The sequence below is a fragment of the Peromyscus leucopus genome, chromosome 18, assembly GCF_004664715.2.
Source record: "Peromyscus leucopus breed LL Stock chromosome 18, UCI_PerLeu_2.1, whole genome shotgun sequence".
Taxonomy (NCBI): Eukaryota; Metazoa; Chordata; class Mammalia; order Rodentia; family Cricetidae; genus Peromyscus; species Peromyscus leucopus.
This window is the reverse complement of record NC_051078.1, coordinates 21,087,183-21,106,148: the sequence shown is the minus strand read 5'-3', so window position 1 is coordinate 21,106,148 and position 18,966 is coordinate 21,087,183. Positions and strand designations below refer to the sequence as shown.

The window sequence follows — 18,966 nt, the reverse complement described above, 5'->3', positions numbered from 1 at the left end:
AATTTAGTGAGATCCCTAGGCTGAACTCTAAGGCAGAAACCAGAGTGTGCAGGGAGAAATGTTCCTATCTCTTTCTCAGAATTCACTTGGCAGCCATCTATCTGCAAGGAGTTTGGGTCAATAATGTGACCTTTCCCACCCCCCTCTTTGGAATTTATCAAGAAACATCTTTAAATATGATTATAAGAACTTTTTTTTCTAACAATAGGAAAATATCTGGGATGTCTTTATTAGTTCTGTCTTCCTTTCCATCTCTTTCTTTATGTCTTATTCCCCACCCTACCCCCACAGCTTTGAGAATTAAAGACAGGCCTTGGAAATGCCAGACAAGCGCTATAGCACCAAGCTGTATTCCCAGTCCTTTCCATTTTTTAAAATGTGAGTCTAGGTAAGTTTGTTAAGCATGCCTTGAGTTTACAATCTTTTTACTTTGACTACCCAAGTACCTGTACCACAGGCCTCATAAATATCTGCTACTTCATCACAGTCTCTTTGCTGTTCTCTCTGTTGGCTTTTCTCTGCATTTTTTTACTTAGAACACTATTCAATGGCTAGTCTAGTTTTCTATTTAATGATAACACCTGTGTTGTGCCAGGCAGGCTTACCTCTGGAATACAAATACATTGCTGCGACCAATCAACTGTCAGCTTCAAACATTAATTCTAATTCCTGAAACTCCTGTGCATGAGCAAGTAATCCAGACCTCCTGGACTTTCCATTTTCTTAATAAAAAATGGAGAATACAAATAAGTGCTCTCATAATTCATATTTATTAAGTAAATAAAACAATATCTGTGTAAGACTAGATGATGCTGTTTATATTTTATTGCTATTTTGCCTAATTACTATTGAGAGACAAATTTTTGCATGGCATGCAACTGAATCAACATAGCTCCAATTTGAAGACCACGGTTGCACATAGCTGGAGTCATCATCTTGTCCGTGTGATATGATTTCTCAGACGCTGAACAGGGACCAGTGCCCTGAAATATCATTCTTCCTCCTGCTCACTGGCGCCTGAAGGAAATCCCTAGAGTGTCATTGTTTTGACTTAAGGTTTCTAGGTCCCTGTTAACATGCAAACAGGCCTGCAAGCACAGACATATTTATTTCATCACTGTTTGCAAGCATTTTTCAGTACCTTTTCTCATACCTGGTTTTACTATTCAGTAACTAAGACCTTGAAAGACCTGAGAAGGCTCAGGGCCAAAGTATATATCATAATACTGCCTGCTGCAGTTCACTGTGATTACTTGCTTCTAAAGTTCAGAATCCTCATTTCCTTGTGCCTGGTGATGCTTTAAAAATATCTGTATGTAGCAATTTAACCCAACGGACATTAAATGAATTAGTATGCCTAACAAGAGAGTTTTAGTAGGGAATGCTAAGCATTTTACTATTTCCTTTTAGCTGGGAAGTAGCCATTAATTTTGAATGCCAAATTGTGACAGACATTTCTAGTGGCATATGGCTTCTTGGAAGGCTTCCTTACTTGGGAAACTGGCAGTTCTGAAGATACCTCAGGCTAGTCACATGGTTGCCTTTGCTGATAGGCTGTCGAGAGCTTCCTGGAGGCTTTAGAATCATCAAAAACCTGTTTGATTTGCATTAGGTCTTTTAGTGTTGCTAGCAAGCAACAGAGTTACTTTCTTCTTCCATCAGAAGTACCTGAAATTTCAGTGTGGTATTTGGTTGAACATTTTGCTTTCTACATCTCAGAGCCCTCTTCCCCAATTCCCATAGAGCTTCAGATATCCAAATACTCTTTAAGAGGATCAAGATACATTGCTCAACCCAGCTGGTGGAAATTGGGCTGAAAAACGCCTCCTCTCCCTGAATTATTTTGTACAAGGGCCTACCGAAACCTTTCTACTTTGTCAACTCACTTCAAGAGACGATCTTTTCACAGCTGTGTGGATCTCCAAGCCCTGGGGACTCAACTACACAATATGTTCAGTTTCTCTGTGCAAAATCCTTCTGAGAGATGACACACACAAAAAAAATGCTACAAGTATGTTGATGACAGTCAAAACTGTAATGACACATGGTGTTTCTCAGAGGGTAATTTGTAAGTAGGTAAATATCCTTACCTCTGGAAACAAAATGTGTCTGTTCTCATTTGTACCAAGTGTTTGTCTTGTAATTTGCTCCATGGTTAAGTACTGTAATAAAGAACTAAATACTGAGGAGGGTAAAGTTCAGTTACTGTGCATATACAACAGTCGGGCTGATTTGTATAATTACAATCTATATGCATAGCTAGGATTTTGTTTTCCTAAAGGAAAAATTTACTTTGTCAAAGGCATGGTTTCCTCCCACTATAGTTTACGTAGCATTGTAAGAAGTCCTAAAATCGGCATGGGTGATTAAATATAATCTTATGACCGTATTTTAGAGCAGTAAATGTTTAGAAATGAAGTGGTGTTAGTGGAACAGTTCCCCTTGAAGCATTACAAGGTCTAGACTCTTTCTTTGGCTTTACTGTAATACAAGCTAGTGTGGATCAATGCTATAGCTCCACAAGTCTTTACTCACCCTCATTTGAATGCAGACTGGCTGCCTTGACAATGTCTAAAATGACATCAAAGTAAAAATGTACATTACATTTTAGTGAAGTATCTAGATCTATCTATCTATCTATCTATAATATATCTTTATCAAATGTTTTTTTCTTGACTATCTAATCACAGAAATGATTGGGCCTAAACAAATCTGCTTCTTAACTACAATGTGTTGTTCAAAAATGTGGCAACCAATATTTGTAAATAATAGTAATAATAATAATAATAATAATATGCACTCTAATTCCCCATTGATTTATTTTTGTCTTTATCCCTTGATTCTTTTGAGCTTTAATTTCCATCTCCAAAAGTTATTGTAAGCAGTGCTTGTATATAGAAGCATTGTGGAGTTGAAGTGACTCTCTGAATGGTTGCATGAACACATATATATTCACATGTATTTTGTCATTTATGAAATGTGTTGATAATCATAGTAATTATTTTACCTGTTATAAGCTTTGGAGTACCCATTTCTCCATATACTTCATAATATAATTGTAACGAATAATGAATACACCAATACCAGCCATTAAATAAAAATAAAAATGAGTCATAACATATAGTTTACTTTCTGGCAATATTTTCATTTGCCATTATGTCTGCACCTCTGAGTTTGAAATCAGAGCTGGTTTATGTGTGTGTTCCAAAGTGCTCTGATCTCATGTGCTTTATTTTTAAAAATCTCACTGTAAACTGCAAAGACAAGCCTACTCCAAACTGATTACGATATTGAAGTGGATTATTTTCATTTCAATCACTTGCTTAAATGTTGCCTCTCTGATTATAAGACAGACTGAAAAATCAAAATCCTTAACCCTACTATGGACAAACACATATAAGAGGGGATTTGCGTCCTTCCTCTCACCATCCATCTTCTATCACTGAACACTAAACTCAAGACCTTGTGCTTATGAGATCTGTGCTGTACCACTGAGCTATATCCCCAGCCCAATAAAGTCTTCTGAGGGTATTTGAATTACTTATAACTCTTCAATAGCTTATAAATAGGTTTAAGAAATCATCATCTGCATCTGTAAATTTCCTATTTTTGCCTTGGATTAATTGGATTTCTAACATTTATGATTAAAAAAAACAGATAAAAGCTATTTGAAGAGGAAGCATTCATTCTGGCTCACAGTTTGAGGAGACAGACAATTACGATAAAGAAATCAGGTTAGCTGGAACACAAAGAGCAAGCAGGACACATTACATACACAGTCATGAAGCAGAGAGAGAAGGATACGATATGGCTGTTCAGCTCACTTTGTCTGTTTTACTCAGACAAGAACACAAAACCATAGAATACCATTGCCCACACATAGGTCTTTCCTCCACAGCTAACCTAGTTTGAAACGACTTAATAAGCATCCCCCTGTTTCCATGGTGACTCTAAACACCACCAAATTGACAATTAGAGTAATCATCACAATTATGCTTTCTCAAAACAAAGTTTTAATGCTGGGTTTTACCATACATGGTCTCATTAAAGATGTAATAAGAAAACAGGATTCCTCATACTTTCTTCTTTTGGATAACCGATCCCTACTCCTCAGTCCTCCCATCTTTTTGCCCTATTCCCACTAGTTCATAAACCACTTAAAACATTTTTTCCTTTAAAATGAGAAGTAGTATCCACACGAGTAAACAATGGTACTCTCAGAAGATGTGGGTTGAAGTTTATGTTCATACTGAAAAGGTAGAGGGTAACTAATTTTGGCTACATGAAAAAGAAATTCCTTTATCTTGCTAGTAGAAGCAGAGTCTCTGTATGTCTCCCCTGGTCTCTCTGTCTCTCTGGATAGCTAGAACGCAGAAAAAACAACCACCCTGCAGAAAATGAGTCTAGGGACCCAGGCCAGGCTTCAGCAAAAATGTCGGTACCAAGAAACAAGATGTATCGATGACAACAGCACATTTTTACTAAGACCTTTGGGGTCTAGGGCTCCTTCCAACAACAACAATACACAACAAAAACAAAAAAACAAGTCAGTGAAAAATCTAAGAACAAAGGAGGAATTACTATGAAAAGCACTAACATATTTGCATTCCAACATTTCAATATACATACTGTAAAATACATAATCCTTTTTAAAAGAATTATTATTTGATCTATTGTCACTAGTATATAAATAAAATTCTTTTAATGTATTTAAGTAGATTATATTTTGAAAGATGCTGGCTAATTAATTCCTTATAAATTATAGAATACAAGCAAAGATTCACAGGTATTTTTCCTAAATATTTTGTCTAAGGTCATTAGGTTTTTTTTTTCCTCCCCAAGGGTCTTTTATGATTTTATTGTATAGCCAAGGTAATGACCCATTATTCTAGACTTTGGCCCACAGAATATCATGAAGAACAGAGAAATATGCCAAATGGTCAAAAGGATGGAAGTGGGGCTGGAAAATGGCTCAGCAGATGAAGGCACCTGTTACCAAGCCTGAAGACTCAAATTACATCCCTGGGGATCAATCACGTAGTGGCAAAGGAGATCTAATTCATGCTAGTTGTCCTCTGATTTTCATACGAGTCTTGGCATGTGCACATGCACACACATACATGCACACGCTAAATAAATATGTGAAGAAAATAAAAAGAAAGACGCAAAATCTCAGATACCTGCAGGCTTGTTTCTCAAAGTGGGTAAAACAGTTTCAGCATTGCATGTAAGTACATTAGGAAAACATGCTCAGACTCCAACATCTATCTACTGAAATAGAATTTGTATTTTTAACAATAACTGTAGTTGGACATTGGAATGTAAGAAGCACTGGTCTACAAGCTCAATTCCTACAATGGCTAAACAGAATTTAAAGAGTGGCAGGACTAGTGGGATTACTCAGTGTTTAAGAGCACTTACTGCTCATGGAGAAGATAGGAGTTGGATTCCCAGCACCTGCATGGCAGCTCAGTCACTTGTTACTCCACTTTCCAGGCATCCAGTACCCTCTCTTCTGGCCTCTGTGGGCTCTTATACATATGTGATGTACATGTACTCAATTCATAATCACAGACTATATATAAATAAAAACAAATAACATAAAAAGAGATATCAGTATTAAAAGATGCAGAGTCTTAAAGGGTGAAAATTATTATAATAATGATTTTAAAAATGTAACTGTAGAAAAGTTATGCTTGCATAGAGACAGTTAAGACGATCTGAACCCATTGGGTATTTGATGATTAAATAGGACTGGCAATATTACAAGTGGTTAATCACTTGCCTAGTAAATACAATAAAGGCCTGGATTTGATATTCAGCACCACCAAAAAAATTTGTAAAAACATAATTACAGCCTTTGTCTTATAGTGAAAGTGCCCAAGTTTTCATTAAAGTTTATGAAGTTGGAGATATTTGTCAAAATCTCAGACTGAGGTGGTAAAGAGAATATAGGGTATGATGAAATAAGATTAGGCATCTTAATAGTTCTTAAAATGGGTCATGATTACATGGAGTTCATAATATTGTGATTCTATAGGATTTTATATATTATTGAAAATTTCTAATCATTATATTTAAAAATGAAATTAAATAACTTGCTGAAAAACTACAAATAGCCACTTAGAAATTCAGGTTTGGTTCAAAATCTGTACTTGAAATTGCCTCTTTTTTTTTTTTTTTTAATCCCAACTTCAAAATACTTCTACTTTTCCTATTACTGATTACAATTCACTTAGTGCATGCTCTGGTAAGTCTATGACAACCATTCTAGACTATAGAAGAAATACTTTTGTTGCAGACATATATGTATCATAGAAAGAAAGACATTTACAAGTTTCTTTTTTAACGTGCAAAGTTAGTATATGCTAGATTCATAGCTAGTGTTTCCTAGACACAGAAATCAGCATCTATACAAATAATACTGTGTGGAAAATAATGCACTGTATATGGATAGTATTAAATAAACAAGCAAAGAGAAGAGTCTGTGGAAAAGGATAGAATATCACTACCTCTCTCACCATCATTCCCAGGTACCAGCACAATAAATACTGTATACAAAAGGAACGAGAAGTCTTTAATCCAGGGGTCCATTAGGGATGTTAATATAGTTTTAAGTTTTTAAAAAAACAACAAAGGATGTTGCCAAAGCTATTGGTTGCTCTCCACAACTGATGGTAGGGCCCTCTCTCTGGAGACAACACCTACACACCTCATCGAACATCAAGAAGCTGAGCTGGTGCCTTCCTAGAGCTTTTACCCCTACTGACTAGTAGTCATGTTACTGAATGACACTCTGTGCTACTGAACGGAAAGGTAAACACCAACCTAGCTCCTAACACTTCAGTCTAAATTGGTGACCTGCCTGCAAAACACAGTGGTACAATGTAGGAAGAGTATTTCATGGGATTGCTGGTCATCTCTGTCCCACCTCCTGCTCCCAAATAATCACACAGAGACTTATTACTAACTATAAATGCTTAGCTGATAACTTAGACTTATTACTAACTAGCTCTTACATCTTAAATTAACCCATATTTCTTGCCTGCACTCTGCCACCTGGTGGTACCTTTTTTTCAGTAAGGCAAGTCCATCTTGCTTCTCTCCACTCATGACTCCTGAGACTTCTCCCAGCATCCCCCTCATCTGGCTTTCCTGCCCAAATCTCTTCCTGTCTGGTTATAGGCCAGTCAGCTTGTTATTAACAATGAAAGTAACACATCTTCACAATGAACAAAAGGATGTTTTCCATGGCAGTACAACAATTATGGTAGTAACCAGTCACTATCTGGTTAGATTTAAGGCCACTTCATGAATTGGAACCCATGCCTGAAATTGTTCAGGTGGTCAAGATGCTGAGAATAGAGAGGTCATGGATCTAGGGGAAAAAAAAAACCAAATACTCCTGTTCTGCTAAAGGAACATAATGATAATATGAGTCCTGAGGACATTATGCTATACTTATAGATTAGTGCCTTGATCAGCCATCATCAGAGAAGCTTCCTTCTACAGTAGATGAGAACAAATGCAGAGATCCACCACTGGACAAAGTGCAGAGAGTGAGAGATCTTGGAACACTCACTCCCAAAAGGGATGTCTCCACCAAATCCCTGCCCTCGGGGCTCTGCGAACTCTGAAGAAAGGGAAGTGAAAAGATTGTAATAGCCATTGGGAATAGAAAACACCAAAGAAACAAGGCGATACGTTGCTAGGGCTTAGAGGGGAAATGGACACAAGCCACCGTCCCCAACCTGGAAGCTGACTCCAATTGATAATCACTTGCAAAGGAAATACTAGTTTTCTCCAATGGAGTCTCACTGGGTTTACAACCCATATTTAAGGGCAGGCCCCATACCCCACAGCATATTGCCAATACATAAGGAACTCAATAAATACTATTTTTGAGTTTTGTTTGTATGTCTGTCTCAGAATTTTTTGTCTGGGCTTTTTTTTCAACCTACAGGTGTTTATATATACATACATACACACACACATATATGTATGTATGTATGTATGTATATTATGGTTTCAGATTTTGTTTCTTTTGTGCTTTGTGGGATTTCTGTTTGTGCAAGTGTGTGTGTCTCTGGGTCAATATGTGTTTCTTGTGCTTTTTCTTTGGCTCTTTTCTGTTGTTGTTGTTCATTTGTTCGTTTTATCCGATTCAGTTTTGTTTTTATTCAACCTTATTATGGTTATTGTTTTCTTTTTCTTTTTGTTTCTTGTTTGTTTTCTAGTGTGTGTGTGTGTGAGAGAGAGAGGAGGGGTGGATTTGGGGTAGGTGGGGAGGATCTGGGAAGATCTGGGAGAGGGGAAACTGTAATCAAATATATTGTATGGAAAAACATTATTTTCAAAAAAAAAAAAAAAGAATCTTTCATTAATTTACTAGAACCTTAAAATGAAACAAAGCAAAAAAGTAATGGTGGTCTTGGAGACACAACTGACTGGGTAAGTGTTTTCTGTGCAAGCATGAGTGTCTGAGTTCAGATCCCCATACCCACAGAGAAAGGCAGGAATGGGGGAAGCAAGTGCATTTAATCCCAGCACTGGAGGATGGAGACAGGATCATTCTGGAGGTTCTGTGGCCTAGTAGCCTTGCAGAAATGCTATGATCCCAATTGAGTGAGATGCCTGTCTCAAAAGGTAAGGTGGGGGAAATGATTGAAGAAGATATGCCAATGTCTACTGTTGATCTCCACATGGGTCAGCACGGGTGAGTGCACTTCAACATGTGCACACATACATCAACAACACCTACACTTGAACACAAGTATAGCAGCACGCTAAATAAATAACAACAAATAACTAAATAAACACAGCAACAGTATGAGTAACAGTCAACATATATAAATAGTGGGGAAGGTGCCGGGAAGGCTCGAAAGCCCTAAGAAAGAGTTATAAGTCATGAATACTCGAGAATCAAACATGAGGCTATTTTTGAACTGCAACAACCTGACAGTGTGACTATGAGTGGAGGGGAAAAGATAATGGATGAACCACATGGTACATATAAACAAAAAATATAGAGAAGATAATAACTAAATTTCATTGATTTCTATGTTAGAACTAGACATACTATATTTCATTTAGATGAAATAGAGATAGATTAAAAAATAAATCACTGGAGAGACAGGGAGCAAGGCAATATCATGAACTTAAGTTTCATCCCTCACTAAGATTTCCATGAGGTCTCTTTTCTCCTGTCTTCATGCTTGCAAAATGTCCCCTTTACTCTGTGTTTCCTGGTTCATCATCTATTTTTATCTTGAAGCCTATCACATCCTTCTCGTTTTATTTACTTCATTGCTTAGATGCATTTTCAACAGTGAGTTTGGGGATTCCTAAGTATGCATAATCCTGAATGGTCTGGAGTGTACCATTCATGAAGAAATAAGCTATTTCCAAGTTATGACATGCTTAGGGTTGCCAAAAGACTTCTCAATGTTACATGGGTTAGTATCTCTGCAGTTTGACTCAACGATCTTAATACTGATCTATTAAAAATCCTTCAATGTCTAGCAACATCACTGCCACCACCCACATTTGTTGACTCCCAGGCCTTACTCTCTCTGAGGAGTGGATGGGGAAGTGGGATTGAGAGGAAGTGGTGGGGGGGGGGGTGGAGAGGAAGAGGGGCAACTGGGATTGATATGTAAAATGAAAAAATATTTTATAAATAAATAAATACATAAATAAAAACTTTGAATGTGCCAAGCAATGTTCCAGAAGCAAGTATGGAGTAGGAATGAAGCAAAGCTCCCATTATCGTGAGAGAACTCACCCAGTATCCACATTAAGAATAAATAAGGATGCTAAAAAGTGCCATAAGAGCCAACAAAACAGGCCACGGTGACGGGAAATGGAGTGGCACGTGTGTGCTACTGAGAACATTCATGTAACTGTGTGTAACATCCTCATCTAAGGAGGTGGCAGTGAGATCTCTGCTAAGTTTCTTTTTCTGGGCATCTCTTACATCCACATTATAAAATGTTCAATCAATCTCTGGCTTTCTGTTTTTTCCTCCATCATTTCCTTGTCAGTTTTAATGGCTTTTGCAACTTGTACTTTTCTCACTATGCTAAAAATGATCAATGTTGATTTCCTCAGAGCTGAATTCTGGGCACACACAGAAAGATTTCCAATCTGATAAGTTTCCAGGTTTCACACACTAGACAAGTAAAAATGCAGAATGATTCTCTCTGTGTGTCTCCCTCTGTCTCTGTCTCTCTGTCTCTCTCTTCTAAGCAAGTCATGCTTTTTCTCTCTTCTGTTTCAGCTATTAAGTGTTTACCACCATTTTAAATCACAGAAAAATCCAGCCTTCCCTTCTTGCTTTCCAGCTACTTAAATCAGTTTTCACATTTAAAAATCTCTTCAGTTCTCTCCTAAATGTGTTCTGTATGTAGTAGGTGGCAGGAAATTACACAGAAGCATCTCTTAGTCAACCAGGGTCTGGTAAGACACATGGAATTGATATCATAGTACCAACTGATAACACAGTACTATGGACCATTGGAGTATTTGAACAGGGCATGATTCTGTATGAGGCTGAGGTTACTCAGCAGCAATAATAGAAACATTTATTAAAGCAAACTTATATATATATATATATATATATATATATATATATATATATACACACATACATATATGATGATAAAGGGGGTATTTTTAATGAGGAGATAGGATGTGTTCTTGGCCTTCAAGCAAGTAGTAAGCAAACTACCATGAGATAACATTCTGCAATATTAATTTGAATATCAGAGCAAAATCACAGGAAGACCTACATTTGTTTCAGAATAGAGGACCCCAAGTTCTTCATGAGCTGGCTTCTCTCTAAGTTATAGTTATATTTCCTACACTATGGGTATTTTAAGGCAAATTAGGCTTTCTAAAATTTTATGTAGTAGTATAACCATGCTTCTCACTTTTAATGTCTCTTTCTCACAAGGAACAACAATGTGAACTTTATTGACACTCTATTAACGTATAAAGCTCATGCAAAAACCCTGTTCTTTCTATGGAGACTTTTATAAGATTGTCCAATGGGGGGAGGGGGAATTATCCTTTCTTGGATACAGTTTCTTCCTCTTACACCATTTACTACTTCAATATGGAGTACCTAGAAGTAGATTTGATAAAGAACACTGAACTCATTTGGGATAACTAAATTCAGGATGAAAGTTCACTGCCCTCCAACCCTAATTTCATGTGTATCCTCTTAATATTGCTATTTTTCCTATTAGAAACAAGTCAGTTGCATTCTACAGGGAAACCAGAAGTATGTCCACATTATTTAACTAGTTAAGCTCTTCCTAATAGGAGGTGAGCTAGAAGTCAAGCATTTTTGAGACAAAAAAGGTTAAAGAACGATAAATATGTATTGAGGACAAAAATGCTAGGTTGTTTTCTTCTACCCCAAAGCAGCTATCCAAGAAGATTTATATTCTTGCCACTTTGTGGACCTTTAAATTTCATTGTTTGGGTGTGGGGGAGTGGACATGGAAGATGTCAGCTTTGCAAAGTCAAGAAAGCTCCTTGAGGATGGTGAGAGGAAAGTGGCATACCATGCTTCTTACCCACCATGGCTCATGAGTCCATGAGTGCCCTTTCCTCTCCATTTCCTCCCTCCTTCCTCCAGATGACTTCCTCATTATGCCTGGAAAGTCCATTTTTCCTTTGTACTTGGCAAAAAGTAGAATTTGTCATAGAACATTACCCTTTCTCGGTAAGGTGTGAGGGAAATGATTCTTTGGATCTCCTGTGGCATTGCCTTCAAAGAGAAGCCCATTAAACACTTACTAAACTGGAAATTTTTGAGAGGACCATCTGTGAGGGGAGGGGAGATGGAAGGCTTAGGGGTCATAGGAATCGCTCCTGCATCCTGTGGTCACTGTATTTACAAGAGCAGTTTCTGCCTATAGGTATCTATTTATTCACTTAACAATAATGAAGATGCATAGAGGGTCCACGGCGTGATTAAAATCATTAGTGAGGATTAGTTTCATCTAAATCTCAAATATTTTTCAAACGGGCCTTTCACTGATCTATTCACTATTTCTCTATTTAAATTTTTTTTCATTATGTATTCACCAGTGACTTACATGCATGAAAGCCAAATACTTTGGGTTTAAACTGTGTTTCCCTGAACAGTTGGGGATTGGAGGCCCTCAAGGAGCTGTGATTAGGACTGCCAGCATTTTCATACACAAATTGCAAAGAAGCCAGCCAGGTTTCCTTTGCCTATTGTTTTAGGAAGAAAGGTGTTTATGATGCATGCCAACAGGAAGTCACAGAGAGTAGCTTTGTTTAACATCTGTCAGTTGCCTGGTGCTACATTGGGGAGCTGGCAGCCTTCTGACATTTAATCAGGAGGCACTATCATTGTTAAAATCAGCTCCCAGACCAAGACAATGTTCTATGCAACTAGGGAGGCACACACTGTACAAATCAGAGCGAATTTACTCTCTCCCTCCTTTATTCTTTAAATAAGAGACTTCAGGACCAATCTGAGATGCTTAGTGTACGAAGTCTGAAATTTTCCACTGCTCTTTGTTCTGTTTTTGTAAGTATTTCAATATTACACATAATTGTAGTGTATTTCATTTTCAAAGGATATAATCTTTTGGGAGAAATGAAAATAATGTATTTTTCTAATCTACTGAGAAAGGTCTAAGCATTTCATTTTCAGGGCTGACATGAAAACATGCGCAGAAATGATATCTTCATTTGATTTAACTTAAAAGTTGTTTTAGGGTAGCTTGAATCTTAAACCTTTGTGTTTGAGACTCCATGAAATTTTATCATATTCAAGTACCAAATGAAATAATCCATTTCATGGTTTGTGATTAAAATGATCAGCATCCACATTCCCAGGAGCAGCTTTTAATTGAAGATTAATTTGTAAAAGATAGAACACACATCAACTCATTCAGATCAAAGACACAGATGGAAAAAATGCTGAAATGCTGAACTGTCGATAGTTTGGAATTATTTCAGAATTGAATAATAACACTCCTATCACTTAGTCAATTTGTATAAAATAGAAGTTACCAAGCATTATCTGTAAATTATTTAACAAAATATGTATGTAACTATTACTGCTTCACAGGAGTTAATTTATGGACATTAGACTTAACCTTAACCCATTTGAATAGGAAAAAGAAATTTAAAAAATTATGTGGGCCTCGTGTGTGTGTGTGTGTGTGTGTGTGTGTGTGTGTGTGTTCACTCATGTTCAATGTGTGTACTTGTGCATGTAAGTACACTTGTGTGGGTGGGTTGGAGGATATATGTGTGTATATAGGTCAGTTTAATACCAGATGTCTTTTTTGATTGCTTTATACTTTATTGTTTGAGACAGGGTCAATCAGGAATTAATTCCTCTAGACTTGCTATCCAGAGTGCTCTAGGGATCTCCTGTCCAAAGCCCCAAAGTTAGGGTTATGGGCACTTGGCATCCAGCTTGACTTTTATGTGGTACTGAGAATCTGAGTTTAGGATAGTCCTCATACATGCTCAGCAGTAACTTTACTGACTGGTATTTCCCCAGATACCAACAGATGGATTTAGAGATGCAAATTATGAATAATCATGGTGAAAACCTATATTCTAATAAAAAGCATACATAATTAGAAATCAGTAAGGAAATGATCTTCCAAAAATTACTTTCTTAAAAAGATCCAAATAGGATTCAACATTTTGCTTTATAAAAATGAAACAGCAGATATCTACAAAACCCACAAAAAATGTCTACATTTTCCTTGGCAACAAATATCTGGGAGTTTATTCACCTGAAAGATAAACTGTGGCCCTTACTTTCAGTTTCTTTGCATTATGGGTCAGTGTCCTCTTCTACACTAACCTTGGTGGCCTGCTGTTTCTATGATAGCTGTCTACAGGATTCATTTGGTGCCGCCTCCCAATGTACACTGACCAAGTTTAGAGAGCCACCCGTTAATTCTGCCTGCTTAATTTGTCTTCACTCTGAACAGTTCTGAAGTTCATTTCATCATTCACAGACTTTTTAAAATTTAATTTAAAAATATAAATTAAAAAATTCATATAATTTAAAATTACAGCTCTCTCTCTCTCTCTCTCTCTCTCTCTCTCTCTGTGTGTGTGTGTGTGTGTGTGTGTGTGTGTATGCATATGGAGATCAGAGGACAGCTTGTAGGAGTCATTTCTTTCCTTCCACCAGGAGGATCTCTGGTATCCAATAAACTCAGGTTGTCAGGCTTAATGGCAAGCTTCATTGCCCCCCAGTCACCTCACTGTCCCTCATTATTCACATATGTCCATTCTCTGTAGGCCCTTCCCTATCATACATTCCGAATATGTCATATAACAGTTTTATCTGATATCAGCCATTTATTTCTTATGGCATAACTCAGTTTAGGGGTTCTATCACACCAGTCATGATTCTCAGTACTCAGCATCTATGTTAATCTTAGTTTCACTCTATACAAACCTGAGGACTACACTGTATCTTGAGCTGAAGTACATGCTGTGCTTATGCTCAAGGTGTTTCTATTACAGGGAGGGCGAAGTCTCCAACTCTAAATGTCTATCACTTCACATTTAGTGTAAAGTAAACACCTTCCTTCCATTAAATCTCTTACTTGAATCATCTATTTCATTGTTAACTTTTTTATTTTCTAATCATTTTTACTCTCCACACTTTGCTTTTGCAAGGCCCGTACTGTGTATCACATGTCCTCTCCATTCTTTTTTCATTTCCAGATGTGCAAATGCAATCCAAACATCAAGCTTATATAATTGCTCCTTTATTTACAAAGCCATGTACAGAGCATATGCTTCACACCAACCACTTTTCTATGAAATGGGAGAGTATTTCACCTGTTGAGAAAGTATCAAACACAATTGTGTGAGTCATGGAGGAGGGAGATGGGACTGACATGCACCACTCACTTCTGAGTACTTTGAAAACTGTCTAGACACCCTGTAAAATCAAGATACTGCTCCTCTGAACCACTGGGGAAGAGTAGTCTTGGAATGGTCAACCATCTTGTCTATCTTCACACAGCCAGCAAGCAGCATCTTGGCCTTTGTGAACCTGGTGGTTCCTACTGTGTTCAAATGGAATGGAAACTATGCCAGCCATCTTGGTATCCATTGAATTTTTACTGTATTTTGTTTTGTGGCATATATTTGGCACTTATCCTTAATTGGATTGGTGATTTTCTTATATTTGTTTTAAAGATATTATATAAGGGCCTAGAAATTTTAGGTTGAAGTATTTAGAAATAAAAAAAAACCTACATGATTAACAAAACAAACAAAACAAAACAAAACAACAAACAAAAACCTCCCTTTAAACAACTCCCAATCTGTTAGGGCAGAAAGACAAGACAAGTAAGGGGAATTGACCAGCCAATGTAATAAGGGTTCAGTGTGGTGATATTGTGTCCCCCAATATATTGTGCACTTTAATAAACCTATCTGTGGTCAGAGAACAGAATAGCCACTAGCCACACATAGATGCCAGAAAATAGTGACACACATACTTTTAATCCTAGCATTCCAGAGGCAGAGACCCATCTGGATCTCTGTGAGTTCAAAGCCACACCAGAAACAGCTAGGCATGGTTACACATGCCTTTAATTCCAGGAAATGATGGCAGGAAGCAGAAAGTTATATAAGGTGCGAGGACCAGGAACTAGAGCCTGGTTAAGCTTTTAGGCTTTTAGAAGCAGTTCTGCTGAGATCCATTCAGATGAGGACACAGAGGCTTCCAATTTGAGGAAACAGGATTGGCTGAGAAGTTGGCAAGGTGAAGTTAGCTGTGGCCTGTCTGTCTCTCTGATCTTTCAGCATTCACTCCAATATCTGGATCCAGGTTTGTTTTATTAATAAGACCTTCTAACAATTCATGCTACAGTTCTGTAGATGGATGTCCATGTACAGGAATGTCAAAACCAATTTGTTTCTTTGTAATAGTTTTTCTTGCTGCAAGACCCAATTCTCCATGTTGAATGTTCTTTGGCTTTTATAGAGAACAGTAGGGGCAGTTAACTGTCCTGTAGGGAAGAGGGAGAGGACCTCCCTAGTGTGGGAATAAATAGATTTTTAAATTATGACTAATAGAGGGCTGGGAAGTGGCTCAGCAGGCAATGCTCCTGATGCTCAAGCATGATGACCTGAATTTTGATCCGCAGGACCTATTTTAATAGTCTGAGTATGATCATGTATATCTGTAACTCTAGCACTGGGGGTGAAGTGGGATGGAGATAGGCAGATCCCCAGAGATAGATGGCTGGGCAACTTCTCTAGGAAACCAGTTAGTGCCAGGTTCAGTAAGAAGTTCTGTCTCAAATGATAATGGGACATGTAATAGAATAAAAGTGAGAAAGATCCCAGGCACGGACCTCAGGCCTTCACATCCACACATGTGAACATATACTGCCACATACACATGTAAGAACCCACACAATGTACATACATACATACATGCACATATAAAAATATGACCAGCAGAAGAAGAGGAAGAAGTACATGTCAGGGAAAAGGGAAATTCTAAACATGGAGTCATGAAAAAGCAGAACCTATTCAGGAATATCCTAAAATCCAGGTGCTTACTAGAAAATGAAACTGGAAAGTTAGCCAAATCATGTAATGTCATTCTACGGGCACCTGATTCCCGAAGCCCTAAAATATAGATGGCTTTGGCACCACCCAAGACTCATTAAATCAGGAAATCTTGGGAGCAGAGCGCAGAGCCAAGGTCAGGGAGGCAGAGCTTTTTCAAGGCTCGCCAGTGTGATTCTAATGTGCAGTCATGGTTAGAAATTGGTGCTGCCGGCATAGGGGGAGCAAATAGGTGTAGGAAGCAAGAGCCATGAGGAAATGTGCGCTCCAGACATTGCATGTTGATAAACTGAAGGGTCTTACAGCAGAAAGAAGGGAGGCGCACAGGGTGGCAATCTACACAAAATGCTGTAGGTTCTTAAAAGGACTTTTATGCCTTGGTGGCTTTATGCCAACTAGGCAGCAAACACGTTGTTTAGAGGATCCTTGTTACATTGTTTTTCATCAGACTTCTTGCCTGGAGCAATGTAGGCATCCAACAATACTTGCTGAATCAAAGCATTTCATGGTGAGACAGAAGTCAACACGGATGAAAATTAAACTGAAGACTATATTTTAAAAGTACATTTCATGATGATAGCAAGGATACTTAGGGGATGCTTGTTAACAAGAGATGAAAATGCACTTTTCAAATATTAACTCTATATTACTTCTAACACATATATATGAGCTCTTCTTATTAACCTATGTGTCGATTCTCTGACAATTATTCATAAAGTTGATATTATTCTATTTACTTAGGTATACTGAGACACACACTCTCCTAAGTATTTCTCTACATCATTAAAAGCCCCTGATAAAATCTATTTAAAAGGCTGCACATATCACCTAGTAAGTTGCAAGGTGTGAGTTTTTCAGTGATGCATTCTTTTTTGCTACCATGATGACCATACTTGATAAAAATGTTTGTCCAAATTTCTGATCATTCCCTTGAACTGAATCAAGATACTACAGTGATATTACTGGGGAAGTTTTTAAGATTATCAATAAATTTTGCAAAACTTATCTTAGATTAACCTAAATATCCACTCTCCCTGATCAAGTAGTAGACTTATTTAACCGACAACTTGAACAGCATTATTGACTTCTCTCCCTCTCATTGCTCTCCCCTTCCCTCTTCTCCTTCTCCTTTGCTCCACCTGTTTAGTGTTTATGTATCTTTATCTGTCCCTTTGTCACTTAGTACTCAGAATATAAAAGCAATAAACAAAATCAAAACAAACAAAAAATACCAGATAACCCAATATTTGTTTTGAAAGTGTTCTAGTGTAACAACAGAAACAAATAGAAAAGATTGTACTAAATTTTTTTGTGTAATGATATTTCCATTTCCCAAATGTAAAAATCTGCTTTCACTTGCTCTTTAAGAATCTCTTTTATAGATGGAGGCCGGGAGAGCCGAGTGTAGGTTGTGGTAGACAGCGGTGTGGGAGAGCCTGGCCAAGCACCGCGGCTGGGAGGAGGGCATAAGGTGCCGTTCGTCCTGCCGAGTGGTCCAAAATGGAAAATCGTACACAAAGTACTATCAAAGAAGATTCAATATTTGATATCATATCCAGAAAAATTAAACAACTTCCAGAACCAGAAAGGAATCTGCTTGAACATGGATCAATATTTGTTGGACTTAATGCTGGTTTCAGCGGCCTAATAGCAAACAGTCTTTATCGGCGCATCTTGCATGTGACCCAAGCTCGACTAGTTTCTAGCTTACCAATGGCCATGATGCCATTTTTGACAGCAACCATGACTTATGGAGGTTTTGTAAGCATACCTTTGAGTAGAGGTGATTTGAACTGTGAAGCCTGTGCCATGAGCCGGGGCGCACTAGTTAGTTTTGTTATGGGTGGCATATACCTTATCCTTTTCGCTCTGTGAATGGGGGCCTTGCTGCCAGGTTTAAATCAAGCTTTCTACCAAGTAAGGAAAACTTCTTCTATTACTGGATTACAGTTTCTAAGCCTGTCTGTAGAAAGATGGTATTTCCCATTTTACTTCAGAGTGTGTTTGCAGCATACCTTGCGTCGAGACAATACAAACTCCTCATAAAGGCCCTTCAGTCACCTGAACCTGAAACTTCACTGATTTAAAGCAAGTCACAAAAATAAAATAAAATAAAAATAAAATGGTGAAAATAAAAAAGAATCTCTTTTATATAGTTAATTTTCAATATTTTTATATTAAAATTAAGAATTATATTTTCTAAATATACTTCCTTTTCAATTTACTATTTACTGATGTTTAGGACTTTCTTCTTGATTTTCATAAAACTAATACTATCACCTTTAGTCAAATATTCAACTCTTTTATTGATTCCACCTTTTAGGAATGGGATCTGCTTTTATTTTTATTTTCAAA

The 18,966-nt window shown here is 37.4% G+C and overlaps 1 protein-coding gene across 1 annotated transcript; it reads left to right on the top strand.

Annotated features, from left to right (window-relative positions):
- Positions 1 to 18,066: 18,066 nt before the first annotated feature.
- On the top strand, positions 18,067 to 18,736 carry LOC114695662 (transmembrane protein 126A-like). Its single transcript, XM_037211927.1, is given in 2 exon segments — positions 18,067 to 18,478; positions 18,481 to 18,736. Coding segments are annotated over 2 exon segments (585 nt in total). The 5' UTR covers positions 18,067 to 18,111; the 3' UTR covers positions 18,699 to 18,736.
- The last annotated feature ends 230 nt before the right edge of the window (positions 18,737 to 18,966 follow it).